The 18402-nt window shown below is 53.6% G+C and overlaps 2 protein-coding genes across 2 annotated transcripts; both read right to left on the reverse strand.

Moving 5' to 3' along the window:
• Positions 1 to 224: 224 nt before the first annotated feature.
• TMEM275 (transmembrane protein 275) lies at positions 225 to 12098 on the reverse strand. The gene is made up of 2 exons (XM_045477216.1): positions 11488 to 12098; positions 225 to 2499 (listed from the first exon to the last, which is right to left on the reverse strand). The coding sequence occupies exon 2, from the start codon at positions 2412 to 2414 to the stop codon at positions 1890 to 1892; it is 525 nt and encodes a 174-aa protein (XP_045333172.1). The 5' UTR covers positions 2415 to 2499; positions 11488 to 12098; the 3' UTR covers positions 225 to 1889.
• A 605-nt stretch (positions 12099 to 12703) lies between these two features.
• On the reverse strand, positions 12704 to 18202 carry KNCN (kinocilin). Its single transcript, XM_045477217.1, has 4 exons — positions 18034 to 18202; positions 16873 to 16941; positions 16103 to 16177; positions 12704 to 15264 (listed from the first exon to the last, which is right to left on the reverse strand). Exons 1-4 carry the CDS (start codon positions 18182 to 18184, stop codon positions 15185 to 15187), a joined length of 375 nt encoding a protein of 124 aa, XP_045333173.1. The 5' UTR covers positions 18185 to 18202; the 3' UTR covers positions 12704 to 15184.
• Between the last annotated feature and the right edge of the window lie 200 nt (positions 18203 to 18402).

Below are 18402 nucleotides of genomic sequence, written 5' to 3' on the forward strand. Positions count from 1 at the left end.
CCATTCCAGGCTAGAATCTGGGGGGCCTCGTCCTAAAGAGGGTGGTCCAGACCACACCCCAAGGCAGCATCAGCAGTGGCCCCTCTCACCTCCTGCTCTACCAAGGCAGCAGCAGGTGGCGTCTGAGGCTGCAGACCAGTGATCCAGAAGTGAAACCTGGGAAGGCGGTCTTTCTTGCATGTGCATGCTCAAGCGTGTCCACACACACACACACACACACAGAGTGGGGGGTGGGGAAGTGTTCTGAGAAGAGGTCATCAGCTCCAGGGGCTGGATGCTTCAAAGGTTAGGGCCCATCGATCCATGTGAATTAATAGAAATGACCTGCTTGCACCTACGCAGACAGATTCACTTTTCTCCAGGTCAGTGGTGGGGGAGACAGCAGGAGAGGCAGAGGCAGAAAGGGAGTCAGGGGAAGGGAAGAGTCAGAGGGGGAAGAGGCAGAGAGGGGGTCAGCCCTTCCCAGGGCTGGGGGGAAATCCCAGAAGAGCAGTAGAGTCCACCCTGGGAAGAAAAAGGGAGGCTGCTGAAGCCCAAGGTCGATGGGCAGAAGTTACAGCCAGCAAGGGGTGTGCCACCATCTCTGGGCACAGCTTTCCTGTGTCTCTGCAGCGAGGAGGGGCTGGCCCAGGGTTGCGGGATCCCCCCCCCCCCCGCCCCCGTCCCCAGCTCCCTTGCTTCTCTTGTGAGGCGGCCTCCATCCCTTTACCAGATGCCCTCACTCACTGGGCAGAACGCAGGCATGTCAGGGGAAAGGTGTAGGCTTTGACCAGCCCCAGGGAGTGCTTCTCTCATCCTTCTCACTGGGTGACTCACTCCTTAACCACCACCACACACACCCACACACACTCTCACATTCGTGTGTGACGTTAGATACTGTCACCCAAATACTCCCACACTCCCCATCTCTTACGCGTAGCCAGGCAACCCCATGCACAGACACATAGATTCACCCCGCTCCCAATCTCACACACTTGTTCCCACGATGATCGGTCACACACTCCTCTCCCCTGGGGTCCCCTTCCAGGTCTCCAAGAGGGGCCGGTGCTAGGAAGATGAGGCACTTGGCTAGGAGGACCCCAGCATCAAGGGTGCTCAGCCAGAAGCTCCACAGGCAGCCTCTCACCCCAGGCTGCACCATCACAGAGGACTGGACTCTAGAGGTGCTTTACTGAGGAGAGAGGCTCATCGGGAATGCAGTGGGGATCACACTGAGGCCTTCCTGGTTGGAGGAGCCCCCTCACCATTCATCCCTGTCTGCTTCAGCCTCAACTCCCCCGGATCTGATCTACCAGTCAGTGGAGTACTCAACCCAGCTCTACCTTAGGAGACTATCCTGGCTCAAATCAGGACCTCCTCACACCCCCTTAATCCCAAAAGATCATGTTGGGGTAGAGACAAGGAGAGCAGAAGGAGAAGTGGGAGCTGGTGGCCTTTCACCGTGCGCAGGGCATTCCTCCCTGCCCCTGCTTCCTCCCACCCCTTGGGCTCAGGGGCCTTGCTGGTAGTTAGTCCCTCTCAGAGCAGCTCTGTTCACAGTGCCCGCGTGCCATGGGTGGTGGTGGTAGGGATCGAAGGTCCAGGGGCCCCGTTGCTTCAAGTCTAGGGGGTGAGGTAAAGTAGGGCCCAGCAGACCCCACTTAACGGGCCAAGGCACAGCTCCCTCCTTTGGCGAGTGTGCCTCTTCACCGTCACATTCTCCCCTCCAGACGTTCCAGAGATGGGACAGATGAGGCCACCTGTGCCCAGCACCCGACCCATATGGATTTTTTTTTTTGTTTTCTTTTTCCTTTTCCTTCTTCTCCTTCCTCTCTCTCACTCCTCTTTTTTCTTAAGTGGCACCGAACGAAGGGAGCCCGACGGGGAGTCAGGGCCCGGCACCGGGTCCGCTAGGGGGCGACGCGCTCCCGGGGCAGGTTGAGCTGGACCCCTTCGGTGCGCGGCGCATAGGCCGCCGCGGGCGCGGAGGCGTCCAGGGCGAAGGGGCCGGGGCTGGAGCGGCTCGAAGACGCGGCCGAGGCGGCAGGGCTGAGCTGCACGGCCGTGGTGTCCTGCGCCGTGCGCTCGCTGCTCTCCATCTCCAGCGCCACCGGCCCGCCGCCGCCGCCCCGGCCCGGGCCCGAGGCCGCCGCCGAGCGCGCGCGGGGCGCGGGGCCCCGGCGGCTACACGCGCAGCAGGCCGCGAAGCAGACGAGCGCCAGCGCCAGCAGCGCCGGCCCCACGACGAGCGGCGCGTTGCTCCGGGGTGGGAAGGAGGCGAAGGCGCCCACCAGCGTCACGTTCACGCCCGCCAGCAGCACGCACAGGCCGCAGGCGCAGAACAGCGCCGGCGACGGCAGCCCGGGCAGCCGACCCCGAGCGCGGCCCGCGAGCGCCTGGGCCGGGGCGCCTCGGCTCTTCTCTGGGGGCGGCATGGGCCTGGGGACGCCGGGCACGCATCAGGCTCCGTCCTGCCGCCGGCCCGGCCAGGCCCACCTGGCGAGCTCACGGGAGGGAGTCCTGTGGGCACAGAGCGGGAGGGAGGGTCAGCGGGGCACCTCAGTTTCCAGACCTCTCAGCTCTGGGGCGACACTCAGTGCCTGGGAGTGCCGCGGTTATCTTGGCCAGCCCCCTGCTTCTGCCTCCCGGGAGCAGAACCCATCCTGTATGGGAATTGGCCCTGGGCTCTCTGGTGGCTAATCTTACCATCCTCCCTCCAGTCCTTCAGACAGATGCAATCCCTCCACCTCCTCTACTCCAGGAAGCCTTCCTGCATTAATTAAATTAAGCGAGTGAAAGGTTGTAAAGTGCCCAGCGTGTGCCTAGGTGCTCATAAAATGACAATCATCATCAGTAGTCCTAATTAGAGGGCAGATGGCGGCTCTTGGGATTTAGACAACTTCTAACACCTTGCAAGTGGAAGCAGCCTTAGAAACCATCTGCTCAAGCCCTTCCTTGTCTAGATAAGGAAACTGAAGCCCAGAGAGCTCTAGCAATTTACCCAAGATCCAGGACCAGGATCTAATGACCTGCCACCTGGCCTGGGTGTCCCCACCCTAGGCTCTGGTAGGCACAGCAGTGACATTAACTTTCCTGAACATCAGATGAGGCCCTGGAGTGAGTGACCACGTGAGAATAAGGAGCTCCTGATGTTTCAGATGGCCAGTGAGAAGGGACAGTCTCTACATGGGCTGGAGCAGACCCAAGATCCTTTGTAGACCGAGCAGATTCCAACCCTGTCCCCGTCCCACCCCCAGGACTCTACTATTAAACCTGGACTTGAAAGCCTAATCACTGGTTGCTGGAATGCCTTTCTAGTATTCTCTAATTGTCTCTGGTTCTGGGATCTATCACTGGCTTCTAGAATTCTGGGAATACATGCAGAAGCAAAGGTAATGAAATTAGAGTCTGGAGCTTTAGGACTTCTATTTGAGAATTCTGTTCTATAACATGAAATCACAGGTATAAAGGTCCTCAAAGGATGAGATCATGGCTATGGAACTGTGTTAGGATTGTGAAAAAATGTCAGAAAAGGCTCTGAGCGAGGATGAGAGGGAGTCATGGGGGTAGTGGTACCGCAGGTGGGAGCAGAGCATGCAGGTTGAGTAACTGAGCGTGACTGAGTGGCCTCTCTGTGCTTCAGTGTTAACACCTGTAGTGTGGAGTCAGTGATAGAACCTACCTCATAGGGTGTAGTGATCATTAAATGCTTTAAGCTAAATCGGGTGCTTTGAACAGTGCTTGGGAGGACAGTGGGAATTCAATAACTGTTAGCCATGTTGTCACGGTGGTGGCTGCTAGAGAAGGGTATCTATAAGGTCTCAGATCTGGGAGGTGGGGTGTGTCAGTTTGGAAACAGAACAGTTGATCTATCCCTCAGGTGGGACTGCCTTGGGACTGAGCCCAGAGTTGTCCTTCCTGAGTCTGCAAAGCCTGCACACTGTGGGGTTGGAGAGAATGTGATGACTGGGTGAGTGAAAGCGAGGGCTAGTGTGGGAGAGGGGCAGCACAGTCCTCGCTCGACACAGGCTGGAATCAGCCTGGCCCAAGCATGTCAGAGGGCCAGGAGGGCCACCTCTGCTTCTTGCCCAGATCTGATCACTTCAGGGCTCCCTCCCCTGGCACCACGGTGAGAGGTAGAAGCTCTATTGGGACTCTGGCCAGAAGCACCTTGCTGACTCAGCCAGCTGACCCAGAGCCAGAAATCCCCAAATCCTGGCCAAGCAAGCACTTGCTGACCTTTCAGAGGACTTACAAACCACAGATTCCTCAGGAAGCTCCGCATTTGCATGAACCATCTGCTCCCTTTAACCTGCAGCGTTTGGCTCTGCCAGGCAGAAATAGCAACCACTGGAGGATACAACACTTCAACAGTTGGCAAAGCATGTTCACAGCCATGACATCACGGAATCCCTACAAGCGCTTGATACTTATCAACAGTATCAACACATTTTACAACTGACGCAACCGAGGCTCAGGGAGGGAAGTGGATCTGGGCTCTTGTGGCTGGAGTAGAAGGAAGACCAGACATTCTGGGACCAGAGTCAGAGAATACATACATAATCTGGTGCACACCATATGTGATCTTGCTTCATTTTAAAGAGAAGGATTTGATCTCCTCAGGGTTGATGTGGACGTGAATCCTAACAGCCTCTTCCTGTTGCCCTCAGGAGGGGCTGTGAGATTCTCCAATTTTCCCCCTTCTCAAGTCCCTCCCCCACATTCTCAATATCCAGTATTATCTGAATGAGATAGGTGCCCCCCCTCCCCCTCCCCTGTGGGGAAGTCTCCGTCTGAGGCTGAGGTGGAGTCTGGTCCTTCACCTCACCTCACACAGATTCTTGAAAGGCAACATTGGACAAGGGTTGGGGAGGCCCTGGAGGGTCCAGCTCTTTTTTCTTTTCCCTTCTAGGGAAGATTCTTTGGGTTTCGGTTTTACTATGATGTGCCTAGGTGTGATTTCCTCTGTATTTATCTTTCTTGTACTGCCTGGTGCTTCTACAACCTGTGGCTTGATTTTCCCCACAGTTTTGGAAATTTTTCAGGCATTATCTTTTTCCTCATTCTCTTTCTTCTCTCCTGGAACCTGAATTGTGCATATGTTCAACCATATGACGTTGTCCCACACGTCTCTTACACTCTGTTCTCTATTTTCTTTCTTTCTTTTTTTAACATTTATTCATCTTTGAGAGACAGAGAGAGAGCACAAGCGGGGGAGGGGCAGAGAGAGAGGGAAACACTGAATCCGAAGCAGGCTCCAGGCTCTGAGCTGTCAGCACAGAGCCTGATTCGGGTTTTGGCCTCAGGAACCGTGAGATCATGACCTAAGCCGAAGTTGGACACTTAACCAACTGAGCCACCCAGGCGCCCCTCTGTTCTGTTATTTTCTAGCCTTTTTTTTCCTCTTTCTGTGTTTCTGTCTGGATGCTTTCTTAAAATTGATTTGTCATCCAACTCACTAATCCTCTCTTTACCTGTGTCTTCTTTGCTCTAAAATCCAACCATTCAGTTCTTAATTTCAATTGTTACACTGTTTCAGTTCTAGAATTTCCACTTGATTCTTTTTCATAGCTTCCAGTATTCTACTGACAGAATCCCTCTTATCTATTTTCTTGAACAGATTAAGCCCTTTAAAGTTCATGTCTGAAGACTCCAACATCTGGGCTGCCTATTTCTATTGTCTAATTGCCCTTGGCTTTTGGTCATTTAGTCTAATCTCCTGGAAGGCTCGATAAGTTATTGAATGCCCAACATTGTGCATGAAAAATCGTAGAGATAGCATGAGGTTCCAGATGATGTTACCTTCGTCCAGAGATTTACTTTTGTTTCTGACAGGCAGCTTAAGGGATAGGCCACCTTAACCCAGTCTGGGATTGCACTGACTGGGAACCGTCTTTTAGTCTTCCTGAGTCTGGCCTGTATTCGTTTAACCATTACTCCCAGAGAATAGGCTGTTGGGCCCCCTAACCAAAAGCTAAAGGTTTTAACAAGGTTCTCCCCTCTTTAAGCCCTGAATTCCAATGTCGACTTCCTAATTTATGGCCACTGTCTCCTACACACTGGAAAAAATTCCTTAAGGGAAAAATGAACCAAATATTACTTCTCTCCAAGATCTTGGCCCCTCAAGTCCTTACTGTCTTCATAGCTCTCCCATGCCTTTGAACAGATTTCTTAAATTTCATCCTGACTTTTAGTTATCCTCAGTGAGTAAGTTGGTCTGATACAAGCTAGTCTATCCAGAAACAGGTCTAGATGGGAATCTGAAATTAGCACTAATTTAGCTAAGTAGGTTGTGCTATATTGAACATTTTGCAATAATATCTAATTTAGTTTTTACAACATGAGATTAAGTATTGCTGTTATATCCCCATTTTATAGATGAGGATACTGAAGCACAAAAAGATTAACTAAGTTCACCCCAAGATCTCTGAGGGGCCGTGGTGGTGCCAGGACTTGAAACCTGGTGTCCTAACCCTGCAGCCTGAGTTCTCAATCAAGCTAGTCTAGTGCTAGGTTTGCTAAGTGCTTGTTGAATGACTGGAACACAGGGCATGGACTCTCCTCGGGCCCTGTAGCTAAGCTCCTGTAATCAGCACTTACACTGCTCCAAAGTCAACAATAGAGGAGGGGGCTGGTGTGTTTTGTGCATCTCTCGAGAAAAGTAAACTCACTTTTCTCCTTCTGTTGCTTAGCACACTCAGCGCAACAAAAGCACTAGCGGGGGACTGAGCTTCCAAGTGCCAATTGTCAATGAATGATTATTTGCTTCTGGGATGCAGAGCTGACTCTGAAAGACAAAACTACCCCCAGAGTCTCCACCCCAGGCAGAGAAAGGGCTAAGGGTTAATAGGTGTCTCCAGCGTGGTTAACTGGGATCCAGGGTGCAAAGGGGTGGGATGTTGAGGTTCCTCAGCTATTGCAATTCAGTTTGTGCCACCATTTCCATCTGACTGTGGCCCTCCAGCCGGGGCTGCTGCAATGTCGGATGCTATTCTGTGGTGGGTGCTCTGACTAACTCTATTGTGTGGTGTCACTGGTGCCATTCACTAAATCTTTTTTGTTCTCTCCCCTCTGAACACATGTTAAAATTGGACTTAGTGGCCAATTTGTGATTAGGTGGGGCCATGTGAGTAGTTCTGGCCAATGAACGGCACCATGCATCACTTCTAGGCTCCATTGCTTCCGGATTATTTAATTTCAGAAGCAGGAACCTTTGGGATGATGCTATCACATTCCCAAATCTTTTAAGCCCTCTCCACTTCGATCTCATTGCCTGAACAGGAGGGAAGGCCATTGCTCTGAATCTTGAGTTGTTAGGATTGGAACAGACCTTCTCTTTAGTGAGCACTCCAATCTGCTGACCTGGTAGAAATCACCTAGTTCAACCCCTTCATCTATGGATGGGAGAAACTGAAGCTTGGAATGGAAAACTTCATGGAGGGTGTCTGTGGCCAAGCCAGACCAGAACCAAGCCCAAACCAAAAAATATATATTTTATATACATATATTTATAATATACATACTATACATATATAATATATATGCTATACATATATAATATATATACTATACATATATATGCTATACATATATAATATGTATTATATATAATATACACATATAATATATATTATATATAATATACATGTATAATATATAATATACATATATAATATATAATATACATATATATTATATAGTTATATAATATACACATATAATATATAATATACATATATATTATATAGCTATATAATATATAATATATAATATATATTATATATAATGACATAATGGGGTGCCTGAGTGGCTCAGCTGGTTGAGTGTCAAACTCTCAGTTTTGGCTCAGGTCATGATCCTGGGGTCATGGGATTGAGCCCCTCTGCCTCTCCCCTGTTTGTGTGCATGCTTTCTCTCTCTCTCTCTCTCTCTCTCTATATATATATATATATATATATATATAACATATTCTATATTATTTATAATATAATACATATAATATGAACCATATATAATATAGGTAAGTTATATATATATATATATATATATATATATATATATATATTACTTATTACTATCCAGCTAATCATCAGCAATCCTGGGGCCAAAGGAGGGTGGTCCTCAGTAGGAGAAGGCAAGAGCTCCTGGAAAGAGGGTCTCTGCCTGAAGCCCCTTCAGGTCAGCTGGCCACCCCCATCCCTGCGTCAATCCACAAATCTGGGATGTCTGTTATACAAGAGTGGTGGCTTGACCAGGGGCAGCTGCCAGGCCTCCTGGTCCTGGGTTTCTGCTCCAAGGGCTCAAGAGCCTCTGGGTGAAGGGGTTGAGGCTTTAGTCCAGGCGTTAGTCACTAGTCCCAGCCCCTGTCCTCCAGGTGGGATTGAGTCCCTTATTTGCTCAGCTTGGCTCTTTACCCTTCACTGTGAACCCCTCTGTTCCCCTTAATCTTAGCCCTTCTATTCTCCCTCAGTCCATGAAGGTCTGGGCCAACTCTCAGGCCCCCAACACTTCTAGCATGCTCTCTATCCCTAACCCTCTCCCTATCCTCAGGGAACCTCCCACACCACAATTACTCAGTGCTGGCTTATTCTCTACCCTGGAAGCTCTCAGCTTCTGCCAGCTGAATTCTGCCTCCCCAGACAGAGCCGAAAGAGCTGCTACCACCCCCACCCCAGTCCATCCCACACGCCACCCTTGGCCCCTCATAGATTCCCCAAGCTGCAAACAAGGCTTGAGGATGAAGTCTGAAAGTGTGACTCCCAGTTCCTGTGTCTGACTCCTGGGCCCCATTATCCTAGTCTCTGAGTGGATGTCCACATGCGCACACGCGCACACACACACACACACACACACACACACAAACCCCACAAGCACACTCAATGATCAGACATACCCAGAAATACAAATACAGATGTAATATACTCTGAAAGCTGTAAACAGCGGCCAACACATAGACAGACACTCTCTAAGGTGCCTGCCTATACAGTGGAAATGAGCTGCTTCCCAGTAGATGGGCTCTGGAGAATTCTCTTTGCCTGGAAGCATGAGGGGTGGGTAATTTGGTGATAAGGAGAGCTGGGGCCTATGGGAGGGGTGATGGGAGCTCCATTCTAGCTGCTCTGATGGCACCCTCCCCTTTACAGGGGGTTCCCATGCCTGAAACAGGCGAGTACTTGAAGCTCCCCTCACTGAGGCTCAGATTTGCCATTGGGAAAGTGGGAGTTTGGTCTAGATGATCTTTGCCGGCCCAGCAGGCTCTGGCTTCCTGCACAGCTGAGGGTCCCCAGGCACACAGGACTCTGCAGCGATCACAGCTCTGTGGTTATCAAACCAAGTCTGCATCCAGGTAGGCCAGACTTGGATCTCCAGCCTCAGTCTGGGCCTGTGCCTCCACTCCATGCAACTCAGCTGCCTGGAACTAGCGGGAGGGGTGGCGGAAGGGGGTACTAAAGACTCCCTGGTGTGGACGTGCCCTTCCTGCCCTCCAGTCTGAGTCCCAGCACTGAGAGACTTCAGCATCCTTGGCACAACCGCCCTACCCTGTGCCCTCCTACTTGGTTGGCTCCTCATCTCCAGTGCCCAGTTCCCCCATCCCACCCCAGTGACCCTTTCCCTTACCAACTCTGGCCCTCATCACCCCTGTCATCACCACGAGCCTCCTACTCTCCACCATAACCTCACTGCTACCACTGTAGAAACACTGGTACAGCACCTACTATGTGCCAAACACTCTTTCAAGCCCTTTATATATGTTATATATCATCTCATTTAAGCCCCGTGACAACTCTATAGGCAGATGCTTTTGCCATCTCTGTTTTCAGATGGGGACACAGAGGCTCAGAGAGGTTGCACTGCTTGTCATAGACATGGTGACAATATGTGGCCGATCTGGGATTCACACCTAGGCAGTGTGTCTTCTAAACCCGTGCTCTTCACTGTGACTCTGTACTGTCTCTTGCTGTGACTGTTCTCTGATCTAGTGCAGGCCTGGAACTATCAGCATTTTCTCCATGAGCCTTTAATCTCCACTTCCTTTTCTGCACACTACGTCACTTCAGTTACTCCCCTGCAATTTACCTTGTCCTGCAGCCTCACCTGTTCCTTTGTCCTTCTGCCAGAGCTGCCTAGCAAAGTCTCGACCCTGCATCGGTCAGGCTTTCTGCTTCCTCCAAGTCTGTGCCCAAACAGTTAAGCCACACAGGTGAAAAGAAAATCACCAGCTGGCACGTCTCTGGCATCGCTCAGGCCCTCGAGGCTGTTGGGAAACCTCCCCCTTCCCAACCGGTGTTCATCAGCCTCCCTCACTGTGACTGCACCTCCTCCTGGATGCACTCACGCCTCTCCTGTCCTAAAACAAAATCAGACCCTCCTTCCACCCCACCTCTGCCTCCATATAACACTCTGTTCCTTTCTTCAAAGTGTTTCCTCTTGGAAACAGTCTCCTTAAACTTCATTTTCTCCCACAAAGCCCGGACTCCCAGCCAGAAACCCGGGCTTCATCCTCGCTCTTCCTTCTCCCTCAGGCTTTCCACCGCACTTTCCCAACCCAATCCATCACCAGGCCCTGCAGATTCTTCCCTCTGAGTGTCTCTAGAACCATCCCTTCCTTTTCAGTCTCACCACTGCCCCACCAACCCCCCCTCCTCCATGTCTCCCTAGTGGCTACATCTCTCCTGGGCTCCCCACTGCTGCCATCCTGGCTGGCTTGCTCCAGGCCGCCCCGTTGATTTTGCTCAAGTGGAGCTGAACTCACCACGTGTGGCCAGGTGAACACGCTGCTTCCTGTGCCTGAAACATGGTCTACTTTCCCTTCAACTGGCTAAGTCCAGCTCAACCCTCGGAGTGCAGCCGGGACATCACTTCCCTCAGAAAACCTTCCTTAACTCCCCAAATCAGCAGGGCAAGATCAGGTGTCCAGGTCTGCATCCTCCAACTTTCTTCCTGGAGGACCAGCATTATACTCACCTTGTTTGCTGCTAGTCCCCAGTGAGGCGCCTGACTGTCCCCAGGTGCCCAGGGAATATTGGTTAAACAAACGGTGAAGACAGAGGTTGGTCACAGAGGTCTCCTGGCTTCACCTGTGTCCTGGTTTTGAAGTGACTCTATGCCCACTTCTCTATGCTGACTTCCTGTTCACTTTGGGCCTTGGGAACAATGGCGGTCAGCTGGGCGAGGGCTGGAGGTGGGTCCTAGGGCAAATTCCCACGGAGTTATAGAACAGGGAGAGATCAGGGTCAGGCAGAGGGGGCCCAATGCAGTCACCCCATGCTGCATGTGCCCTTCTCCTGTTTTCCTCTCTTTCTCATCTTTTCTGGGAAGTCTGTCCCAGGCTACAGGTCCCTGACCCCTTGTCTGGGCACTACTCCATTCTGCTGGGGTTTCGGGCTGGATGGAGCATCGCCTCCATTCCCTAAAGCCTCCCCTCCTGGCCGCCCTCTCCCGCCGGTCTCATCCCCTTGATCCCCGCCCCCTCCTCAACCGCCCCCAACTCGTGGAGCTTTCACTTGCCTGGGCGGGTCGGTGGTCGGACGCTTCTCTGAGCACCCCGGGCTAGCAGGAGGGGCCGGGGGGGCACGGAGGGTGGGGGTGGGGAGCGCAGCCCCCAGGCAGGCCCCGCCCCTCGCGGCGGCGAGCCGGGAGGTGCGGCGGCGGTTCGGGGCGCCCCTCGCGCAGCGTCGCAGCCGCCGCTGGGCCCCTGGGCTCCCGGGTGGAGCGGCGTTCTCACGGAGCGTCCTCCTGTCTTCCTCTCCGCACCGCCCCTCTCCCCTTTCCTCCTCTACGTTCCGCGGCTTCTAGCACCTTGCCCTGGGCTCCCAGCACCCCCACGGTTTCCAGCCCGGACTTTCGGGGCCGGACGCAGACGTTGCCACTCACTCTGGAGCGAGGGACGTAGGTGGCGCGGGTTCCGTCTGCAGCCCCTGACGGATTCCCCACCTTCCCTGGAGGGAACGGGGGTGGGGCTGTGGGGGCAGGGAGCCTTCTCTCGGGAAGGGGTTTGCTTTCAGCCACCCTTCCCAGAACACCGCCCACCAATCCCGCGCTCGAGAACGGGGTGTGGCCACGAGCCCCTTGTAGGAGGACACACGTGTCCCACTGGGATCTGTAAGAGGTCCAGTGAGGGGCGAAGGATGGAGAGGGAGGACTGGGTGGGAGACTGAGATGCTGATTTCCAGAACCTGGAGTTCAGCTGGAAGAGCATCTCCTCCAACCTGTCTTCATTCATTTGCTCATCCATTCATAAACCCTCCGCGATGTGAACCACGTGCCAGGCAACCTTCCTCCTGACAGTGGCCCTGGGAAGGCGGCGCTACACTCATTCTCTGGCTGATGAGGAAACTGAGGCGCAAAGCCCCACAGCCTCTTGCCCAGAACTCCGGCCCCCGGACTTGTGGACGCAGAGGTGGGATGTGAGTCACCCCCAGACTCCAGCCCCAGCCTGGTCAGTCCTCCAGGTTGGCCAGCAGGGCTGTAACTTCCAAGGGGCTGCCTGGACCAAGCACTCCCCACTTCAGTGAGTTCTCTGACCCATGGTGGACTTTCCCTCCACCAGGTTAACTCCAGCTCAACCTTCAGAGTGCAGATGGGACATCACTTCCCTCAGGTCGGCTTCCTTAAACCCCCAAACCAGCAGGTGAGATCAGGTGTCCAGATCTGTATCCTCCAACTTTCTTCCTGGAGCACCAGCATCATTACCCCCTGTGGGGCCAGCCAGGCACAGCCACAGTTGAGGGTTGTCAGACAGAACTGATTTCATTTATTGAACAGACCACTGGAAGAGCTCGGTCCAATGACCTGTCCATGCCCAATCAACTCCCACTGAAATACTGGAGGGTTCTGGAGCTGCTCAGAGGTGAGAGGGCACTTCCTCCCTAACACCACCCACCACACCACCCTGCCTACTTGGCCCAAACTCACCTTCCAAAGGGGGAGAAGGCATGAGCTCCACACAGACCACTCCCGTGACCAGGCTGAGAGGGTGGGGGCATTGGGGTGCAGTATGCACTTGGGAGGATGTATCTGGACATTCACTTAGACTGGGGGACAGGCGGTCTCGGGGTTTCAGGCCCTGAAGACTCCCACAGTTTCAAGGGTCCTTTGGACCTCTGCCTAGTTCTTCCCCAGTGGACATAGCCCTTGCCTTTTTATGTGTTCATTCCTTACTTTATTCTGCTCTGATCCCCACACCACTCTGTGCCGGGCTCTGCCAGGCATTGAAGATACAATAGCCCTGCCTTGGGGAGATCGTGTTGGGGAAGCGTTGGTGGTGGGCCAAGGGCTACCACCCTCCCCACAGCCCAGGTTCCACTTCCCCCCTTCCCACCCCTTCCACCCATGGGCATCTTTCGGGGTGCTTCAGGTAAGGATTAAAGATGGGCAGGAGGAAGGTTTCCTTATTGAGCAAGGAGGGGCTACTGGGCCCAAGTTATGTTGATGATAATGACGTTGAGGGAGTGGAGAAGGGTAAGTGATCAGGCAAGAGGGAGGTGGAGGGGAGGGAAATAGAAGGAGGGGGACTTCCCTCAGGCTGGAGGAACCACAGGCTCCACAACTGGCCAGCATTTATGAGTGGAGGTCTGTCCCACTCTGGTCAGGGAGCTGGTCTCTGTGCCAAGGACAGCAGAGGGTAGAGCTTTGGGTGGGGAGAGAGGAGCCCTGACTATAAGGCCTGGTTGCACAACCTCTCATCGTGGGACTCGATGAGTCCTTTTTTCTGGAGGGCCTCAGCTTTCCCATCGGTACAATGAAGTGGCCTCTCCCACTTTTGGTTTGGTTTTGCAACGTCTGCTGGGTACGTCCTCTGGCCCCTGCTCTTGAGAGGAGGAAGGTGACAAAGACCACTCATAATGATATGGGCTGTGGGAGCACAGCACAGTCAGGGGAGGCTTCTGAGAGGAGGTGTCATCTGCACTGGTCCTTGAAGAATGAGACTCTTCCTAGCTTGTCCTCTGCTCACAAACATGAACAGAGGCCACATGGAGCAGATGTCTCTGTAGAGGTCAAACACCTGCTCCACCTTGAGGGTGTAGGTGAGTGAGGAGTGGTGTGGAGGGAGGCACAATGTTTTCTGCATAGCCACACACACGTGGGCCAGGTCCTCCTTGCCCCAAACCACAAAGATACATGGGGCCTTGACGTGACTCTCCAGGGAAAGATTGGGGAATTGTTTTTGTGTTAAATTGATGCCACTAACATTTATTGAGCACCTACTGTGTACCCTGACAGTAACTGGAAAAGGGCAACGCACAGTAGGTTTCAGTAGGATTAATAATTGTTTTATGAAAAAGGAGACTTCAGCCTGCCTGGACCCCGTGGAGGGAGAGAGGCACGGGCTGCAGGAAGATGATGGGGAGGGTGTTGTGTTAAGGGGATCCTTGGAACTGTGCCTTTCAAGGTGAGGGCTTTGGATAGGCAGAGAGGAGTGGGGGGCCTCCAGGAGAACACAAGACAAAGCGTGGAGGCTGGAATATTTGAGATTGTTCAGCAGCGGTGAGAGGGTAGGGGACAAGAGGGAAGGCTGGAGGTCTTGTCTGGGGTGAGATCACAAAAAGCCTTGGATGGTGGAGTCACACACAAGAGTCTCAGGACAGGACTCAGTTCAGGAGCCACCTCCTCCTGGAAGCCTCTAGGTCACTGCCTTACCTGGGCCCCTGTCCCAGCATGACTATTTTGTTTGTCTAGGACATGCTCCTGTCTGGTTTGCTATTGCTGAAAGCCTGTACCTAAGGAGTGGCCCAAAGTTTTTGATATCCAGGAAGAATCTGTTCCAGCCCTTCTATCTAGCCAGTGAGCTCTAGAAACCCAGGGCCAAGCCTTAGGGGCTGAGGGGATCCTGTCTGTGGCTCCTGTCAGCCTGTGGTTCATTTCTGTGGCCAGGCTGGAGCAAGGGCCTGAGGTACCTCTGGCCCCCAATTCCAGAGAAACCAGTCAGTAGATCAAAAAGGGAAGCCTGCTGAGCTGCAGTCCAGAGAGAAAATCCACATCAAAAGCCTGATACAAGGGTCCCCTGTGGAACCTCCAGTGACACCTTTGCTTCAGGCCCTGCTCTCGGCCACGTGGGATCCATTTTCAAGAGCTTTGCTCAGGCGAATGCATGTCTGGTGTCTCCAGGGCCTGGTTCACCTCTGGTTCGGACCCAGGAGGGCTCTGAGATCAGGGTAGCAGGCAGAGAGGGAGGGAGGGTAGGGGGTAACCCCTCAGCCCTGCCTCAGCCCTCCGCAGTTCCCCGGCCCCCTGGCTTCAGCTTCTCCAGTGTTCTGCTCACAGTGGACAGGCTGCTTCGGGCTCCTGGGGAAGAGACCAGCACAGGGCTGCCTGAGTAGACAGATTCCGGATCAGAGCAACCCAGAGGGACCAGTGGGGAGAGAGGGGAGTCCCAGGGACAGTTTCACCTGAATTTAAAGAGGCACGGATGGTCAGAATGGCTCTTCAAGAGGACAGCAGCATGGTGGGGGCAGTTACAGGCAGGACTCGGGGCTGACTGCCTGGTTTCAGTTCTGGCCCCACCACTTCCTAGCTGCCTTACTTAATCTCTCTGTGCCTCAGTTGCCCCATATATAAAGTGGGCCTAATTACAGTACGTCCCTCATGTGGCTGTTTTGGGAATGGAACAAATTAATATATGTAAAGTGTTTGGAGCAGGGTCTGGAATGGGGCCTTTTGCTGGGATTAGGCATCCCACCACTGGCAGTAGATGCTGTGGGCGAGGCCCATCTTTGAGAAACTCAGAATTTTCCCTAGAAAAATTTTCACTGCCCTAGAATTTTCCAGTGTGTGGAGGTAGGGGAGGAGGAAGATGTTCCATTTCAGTTACCAGCTCTGAGAGTTGGATTCCATCATGGGAGAAGAGAGTGAGAAAACATAAACTGAGACATGGGACCAAGGGTCAGTCCCAGTGTCCATGCCGGGCACAACAGACAAGCCCTGAGGTCAAACAGGAGCCCGGCTCAGCTTGGAGCGAGAAGGGTTTTGACCAAACACATGGAAGAACTGGCTAACTCTGCTGGCTCCTGGTCACTGGGGACACCCCTTCTGCATGTCCCTCAAGGCTTCTCCCTGGGCTCCCCAGAGCTGCTCAGCCAGAGAGCAGAGGTGGAAGATGGATTCTGGAGTTTTTAAAACTTACCCTCTTTATTGCCATTGGTGCTGGATCTTCCCTCCCCATGGTCTGGCCCCGGGTGGGGGTGAATTCTCAGGCTCCCTGCATGATAAGATCACCCCAAGCCCCCTGGTTACTAAGCCATTCTCAGATCAAGTCCTGCTTTGGGAAGGGAAGACCTGCCTGTTGTCTCATCTCCATCCCTGCTGCCGTCTTCACGCCACCACATTCCTTTAGGCTTCTCACGTGATCTGGGCTGGTTTGGGAGTGGAGATGGGAGAAATGGGCCCTTGAAGGGGAAGATGGCAAACTTTTTGAGGAGGTGAGGGTCGTGAGGAGAACTAGGGATATGGAAAGCCCCCCAGGGTTGATGGAGAAGGTAGCATGTATGTGGGGAGCTGAGATGAATTGAGGAGCTATACAGGGGTCCTGAGGTCCTAGGGGAGGTAGAGGGTTTTTATGGGGGCTCAGGAATGAAATGCGCTTATCTGGAGATCTCGGAGGCTTTGCGGGAGTTGGAGGCTCCCTCCGGGGAGATGGGAGTTCTAGGTGCTCTGAGCTGGTTCAGGCACCTCTGGAGCAGGCAACAGGCTGGAGTCTGTTACACCGTAGTCATGGCAGTGCCAAAACACACACACATACACACACACACACACACATAGCAACTAACACAGCCAGGATCAGTCACACACAGGGTCTCGGTTCTGCCCCACAGTGGGCCACAGACTTACACACAATGGGTCTCACACAACAGTCCTTGGAAGAGGGCTCTGCTGGGTGCTGGGGAGAGGACTCACCTATGGTGGGCAGGATGTGGTCCAGGTTGAACCGAGCCTTTAGAAAGGGGTAGGCCAAGATGAGGAACCCTGAGAAGAGAGACACAGAGGGGTTCTGTGATGGGGAAGGGGCCTGGTTAGTGCAGGCTGCATGGGGCTGTGGGTAGGCTGTGAGCCTGGGGGTGGCTTATGAGGGTGATATGAATGGTCATGGGAGGAGCATGAATGTGCAGGTTGGGACTGTGAGTGCGTAAATGTGAGCCTGTGGCAGTTTAGGGGGGCGGCTCCCCATCACCCAGCCCTAAGAGGGGGCAGGGAGTAGTGCCTCTTTGGAGAAGGGGCTACAGGCTGTGAAAGCCCGGGCTCCCGGCTCCAGCCTTCCCAGGTGCTAAGCATGTTCTCAGCTGGCTGGAAGTGGGCCCAGCTACATCACCACCACCACCACTCCTCTGCCCCAGTCTGCCCCAAGCCGGGGAGCTTCTTAGCATGCTCCTTCCCACCCAGACCTGTGGATGGGTTAGCAGAAGCGTGGACCCTGCCCTGCCCACCTGCATTTCATCCCCAGACCAAGTGTCTGTGGCTCTTGGCAGGAGTTTGCAGGCACAGATGCCAAGAACCCACCCTTCTGGTGCTTCTGGCTCTGCTTTTGGCCCAGAGTGGTGGAGTGGGGAGGGACAGTACTCAGCATCAGTGCGGGGATATCAGTGGGACTGGCCCAGATAGAGAGATGGATGGATACCTGGACAGATAGACAGATGCCCTGCCAAGAAATACCAGGAGAGAAAAAGAAACCCTTTGAGTTGGATCCTCTCTTGGCTCACAGAGTGTCCCACTGAGACCTCCGTCCTCTTTTACCTGCCCCCTGTCAACCCACCCTCAACAGGCTTACGAATTCCACCAAAAACCCAAGAGCCCAGGGCTTGGGACTAGAGGGCCAGAGGGGAGCAGCCAGAGAGGAGCATGACGACCAGCTCCCTTCTCCCAGTCTCCCTACCCCAGGCAGAAGGAAGCTTACTCCAACCCTCCCCTGCCTCCCTGCGCCCCCGACGGCTGCTTTGCTCACATCTCTTTAGCTTCTATGGTCCCCAACCAATTCCTAGTAAACCAACCCTTGCCTCCATTTCTCATTCACTTGACTATGCCCCCCCCCCCGCTCCCCCTCCAAGCCCAGCACCTGCTCACCCAGACTGGCGGCGCCAATAAAGATGCCACCCACGGCGGCTGCAGCTTTGGACACGGACACACCGATGATGATGCTGCCAGCCACCAGGCCGAGGGCCACACAGGCTAGCTGCAGGCAGCGGAAGTCTCTGCTGCTGATGGGGATGTCCATGCAGGCCTACCCAGGGTACCGTCTGCTGCCAGAGGGGCCTGTCCCCAGGAGAGCCCTAGAAGTCTCCGTCCTCTTGGATGTATCTTTGCTGGAGCTCCACCTTCAGAGTGGGAGTTTCTGGGCAGGAAGAGTGGAGGCTAGTAACCCTATCCCACAGCTCTCCCAGGGGCCCCCAGCTGCACCTTGACCTAGGATCCCTGCCAGGTCGCCCCAGCCTA

Source organism: Leopardus geoffroyi, chromosome C1 (genome assembly GCF_018350155.1).
Source record: "Leopardus geoffroyi isolate Oge1 chromosome C1, O.geoffroyi_Oge1_pat1.0, whole genome shotgun sequence".
NCBI lineage: Eukaryota > Metazoa > Chordata > Mammalia > Carnivora > Felidae > Leopardus > Leopardus geoffroyi.